This window comes from Electrona antarctica (assembly GCF_951216825.1).
Source record: "Electrona antarctica genome assembly, chromosome: 7".
NCBI lineage: Eukaryota > Metazoa > Chordata > Actinopteri > Myctophiformes > Myctophidae > Electrona > Electrona antarctica.
In genome coordinates, this window is record NC_136812.1 from 21,423,540 (window position 1) to 21,428,539 (window position 5,000).

At 45.5% G+C, this 5,000-nt stretch overlaps 1 protein-coding gene across 1 annotated transcript in view; it reads right to left on the reverse strand.

The window, feature by feature from the left end:
* The window catches only part of LOC306926160 (glypican-1-like), a gene marked incomplete at its 5' end in the record, with an annotated part of 54,971 nt that overhangs the window by 39,075 nt on the left and 10,896 nt on the right, over nt 1–5,000 (reverse strand). Inside the window, one exon of the mRNA XM_079505423.1 lies at nt 3,352–3,462. Coding sequence (XP_079361549.1) covers nt 3,352–3,462 — 111 coding nt within the window. The remainder of the gene's footprint in view (nt 1–3,351; nt 3,463–5,000) is intronic.

Here is a 5,000-nt window from a genome sequence, read left to right on the forward strand (position 1 = left end):
AGCACGCGTGCGTGCGACATTTTCATGATTTTCCGTGTTTTTCAGCTTTTTGACCTAAATTTAACTAAATGAATGGCCAATGAAGGGCCCCAGGAGCCCTTTTCAGGGCGTCAAATCTATTACCGCGCAGTCCAGTTTCTCTGAAGGGCCCCTGGGAGCCAAGGGCCCCTGGGCCACGGCCCCACTGGCCCAATGGCTAATTTGTCCCGCCGCTGCGTTTCAAACTTGCGGATCTGCTACTGCTGTTGATGCTTTTGTGTGAAATGAAATGAAATGAAATGAAATGAAATGAAATCTATATTTACCCAGGGTATCTGGGCTAAGCTCAAGAACTTGTTTCCAGCCAGGCCCTGCTCATAGAACACATTTCATCGTAGTGGTTGATGCCTTGTTCAAGGGCATTTCAACACTGTGACACTGTAGAGTAGAATGATCAAGTATGTAGGGCGTTCATTTCCAAAAAAACTCAAAAAGTTTGAATATGGAGATAGGAGATTTCTGCCCGACAGCAACGATATCCTCTGAGACACGCATTGTAGGTTGAGATCACCGGGAGTGTGGTTGGGTGGGGTGGTGTGTGGGGTGGGGTTGGGTGGGATGAGGTGTGGTTGGATGGCAGGCAGCTGGACGTGGCATGTGTGGAGGAAGTGTCTCAATTCAAGTACACTTGAACAGAGATGGACACAGACATCCCAGCCAGCCTGGCCTGAACCCTGAGAGTGTCGTATCTAGTCTACGGAACAAGACCCCGGCTCAGTCCATATAGGCTACTGTTTATACATGGACTTTTGGCGCAGTAAAGTACTTTCCTTGAATAAGAATCAATGAGGTTCATTTGTCACTAGTTACTACTCCCTGAAATGAGAGTAGGCTATAGTATACCAGATTATAGTCTCCCCAAGATGCAAAAGACTGAACAGCAAGAGCGGGAGGGGCAGGTTCTATAGAAAATTGCTGTAGCCATCATTCCACCCTCAGCTGTATCTGTTTTCATGATTTCCAGGGAGAGAGAGAGGGAGTGTTTGTGCTCAAACTACCAGACCAAATCGAGGTTCGAGCTAAGGACTGGACTTGTTTTTTTCATCTCTCAATAAAAGATGAGTTCTTAATGGAAGAAAGACTGCACAGGAACATCCTCAGCTGTGCTATAACCTGAGACTGTGAAAAGAAGAATCAACATTTTTACACTCTCAGAGCAACACTGTGCAGTAAAACAGTGAGTGAGCTGTGACAGAGGTCTTAGTGCCTGCCTCTCTGTCTGTCTGTCTGTCTGTCTGTCTGTCTGTCTGTCTGTCTGTCTGTCTGTCTGTCTGTCTGTCTGTCTGTCTGTCTGTCTGTCTGTCTTCCGCCCCCCCAGCTGTCTGTCTTTCACAAACACACTAACACAATGATTATTAACTCATTCCCCCATATGGGAGCAAAGTCATTGAGGCAACATGACCTTCAGATCATATTCTCTCTCTCTCTCTCTCTCTCTCTCTCTCTCTCTCTCTCTGTCTCTCTCTCTCTCTCTCTCTCTCTCTCTCTCTCTCTATGTCTGTCTCTCTCTCTCTTTATCTCTCTTTCTTTCTTCGCACGCACGCACGCACGCACGCACGCACGCACGCACGCACGCACGCACGCACGCACGCACGCACGCACGCACGCACGCACGCACACACACACACACACACACACACACACACACACAGAGAGAGAGACACACACCACAGTCATCTCCTCTCTGAGGAGCTGCTGTTTTCTTTCCATATTTGAGTGGCAGGTAGAAGCAGAGAGGTGTGTGTCTTAAAGGGGTATATACAGTAACCTGCTGGGACGGTCCAATTAGTATTCATGAACATGGACAACTCTTGTGTCCCCAAGCCAAGCCAAAAAGCACAGAACCGTTTTGATGTGTAATGTCTGGCTGGCTGACAGCATGATGACTGCTGACTGGCTCACTAACTGACTGACCTTTTTGACTGCTAACAAACAGAATATTAAAACAAGTTCACATGGCTGGCTGGCTGCAGTGTCAATCTGACCGACTGTCTGTCGGGGAAATTACCTGACTGACTAAATTAATTAGTACTGACTGACTGACTGAATAGCTGATTGAGTGCAGCCAATAATACGTTTGTCTGTCTAATTGATATGGGGATATCTAGAATATAATCAATAGATTATCTAGAATAGAATAGATGATCTAGAATATAATTGAATTAAACAGAATAACTACTTCCATGGAGGGGATGTTTCAGTTATGTTTCTCTTATAAGTCTTAAACCAGTCATCTTGCAGATCTGCTATTTTCAGTGTGCTGCGTGCACTAGTGTCTTGCAAATAAGTAAGCTAATAATCAGGCATTGGTTAGATTTAAGACTGGGCATTTGTTTTGGTGCTGCACTCACTCTTTGTGTACTGTAGTGTAGGCTATCTCTTTTAGACTGTTCGGTCTTGGCGCGCGCGGGCGCGCGGGCGCGCACACACACACACACACACACACACACACACACACACACACACAGTAGGCCTAGTTAGCCTATACACACGTGCGTGCAGTGACAGACGCACACGAAAGTAGGCTACACGCACGCAAGCACACACCCACACACGCACTTGCGGTGAGCCGGGCAGACAATGAAAAATGAAAATGCCCCATAAAAAATAAATAAATAAATGTGCGGCGCGGGGAACATAGAGAGTGGTATATGGGATAGTCTTATAAAAGCTATAATAAGTAGGCTACACCTGCAGCAAATACCTCAGCAGACATCGATAAATGGCCTAGCCTAAAGGACCTCCAATATCTAGGCTACAATAATAGCAGCATACTGAACAGTGAACACACCCCTTATGAATAGCGTGGGCTCGCACGCCTCGCAGCTCGCTCCAAACAAGACGCATGGGGGGTACTCCCACCCAGAGCTACTCCCACCTGCAACTCACACATCAGATCTGCACACAATGAAAACACCCAAAGGATAATGATGGAGATATAAATAGGCTACAATATAGGATAGGAAACGCGCCCACGGTGGTTCAGTGAGTGATAGTTAAGGGAAAAGAGAAAGCGCCGAAATAAAGATAGGATAGGCTACTTAATGTAGGCCTATCATATAGATTAAAAAAAATAAAGAAAATACAAGAAAAAGTAGCCTCAAACAAGTCAATAAATTAGTAGTTTAAAGAAAACTGTATGGGTATGAATTCAATTATGAATGTTATTTGGTCATTATTGTTGCCTTTCTTGCATGGAGGCCTAGCACTAATAGCAGGCTATGCATTTCGGGTTCAAAGTTTTGAAAATGCTGAATGCAAAATATTATCAGTTGCATGCGTGACGCGTCCTTTGGCTTTAGCGCAACTCACCGGATATTTCTGACTGAGGCACCCCAGCCAGAGTGAAGCCTTTCCCCGTGTAGAACTGGCGCAGGTCGGTGCAGCTCCGGGCTTTATTACTGCCGCTTTCTCCTCCGTTCACTGTTGTAGAGAGACTCAACAACAGAGTCACCGCCACGAGATACATCTTGAGCCGTGATATCTCACACTATTGTATATGAGCTATATTAATATATAAGAAAAAAATGTTTTAAAAAGTAAAACAATTCAGGATCCGGTCGGACTTCTTTATTTAAGAATCTCAAAAGAGTGCTCTTGTCCTGTCTTGAGTGTCAGACCCCGATAATTTGACTATAAAACGACTTTTCGGTAAGGTGACTCTCCAATTGTCGGCAAGCGCGCCAGGTACAATGTGTAGGGACTGATGCTGGGGGGCGTTGAAGAGGCAGCCGATGATGCAGTCCTATCTATCTCTACAGTCAGGGGACAGTTGTCAGAGTGACCACCGGTCCTTGGTGAGTTGGTTGGTTGTGTGTGTGGCTGCAGTAGAGCTGGAGAGATGCCAGACAAAAAAACAGACAGAGCAGGTGTCGCTCAATCCGCCCTATAAAGAGTAGTCCGCTGTTCCATGATTGATTGAGAAATGGACAAGAAAGAGAAACAAAAGAACACGCACGTTACTATAGACGGATCTAGGAGGGAAATTAAAGTGTCTTCTGCGAATCTCCATAAAGCGTGCAGACCAACAACAGATCCTCGATCTTGTTAATCGGGTGCAGGACCTTGAATGGTGCGTGCGTGGTGGAGAAGAGATGCAGAGGCAGGCAGCACGGCAGCAGTCGGTCTGTGAGTCAACGGTGAAATGGAGCGAGTCAATCATTTCCCGTCGCTGCTGCTCAGCTCAGCTCAGCTGCTGTAGTACCTCGTACCTCGTCTCTCTCTCTCTCTTTCTCTCTCTGACTCTCTCAAACAGCGACACCTACAGTCTGTTTCGTCCAACACTGGCCCGAGGGACGTTTCTGGGCTACACACAGAGATCTCACGTTTTGAATAGTCTCTCATGTCTTTCGTTGTGTTGTCACTTGTCAGTCGTATGTTAGGCCTGGAGCATGCAGCTTCACTCGTGCCAAGCTTCTTATGTCTAAGTCATCATGTCCCAATCAGGAGCTCAGCTCAGCCCATTCTTTTCTATGTTTTATGTTCAATTGAAGGATTTGATCATTCAATGATTAATCATTCTCGCTCAGTATAAAACGGCATAAATCACTGATACCCGTGGCCCACACAACAACATCTGATATTTCCTATACTGTAGTGTATAGCCTATCTAGTCTCAAAGCCACCCTCTGTATCACTGTAGGCTACTGACCTCTTTCTATATCAGTGGAGCTCAAACTATTTCATGTCAAGGAGCCCCAAAATTATCTGTATTTGGCCGCCGACCCCCATCTGAAAATGTGTTGTTCCAGAACCCCTCAGAAGCAAAGATTTGAGTTAAAAATGTTTGCTCTGAAAGAATATATATTCCAAATTTGCGTCACATTTTCACGATTTTTCAAAAATAGCAGACCTACAAGCTTGTAGCACGGCACTCAGTGCCACACTATGAGCTTGTAGATCTACTATTTTTCAATAGATTAGTTTAAAATAATGGTTAAAACACCAAAAGGGGTTCCCGC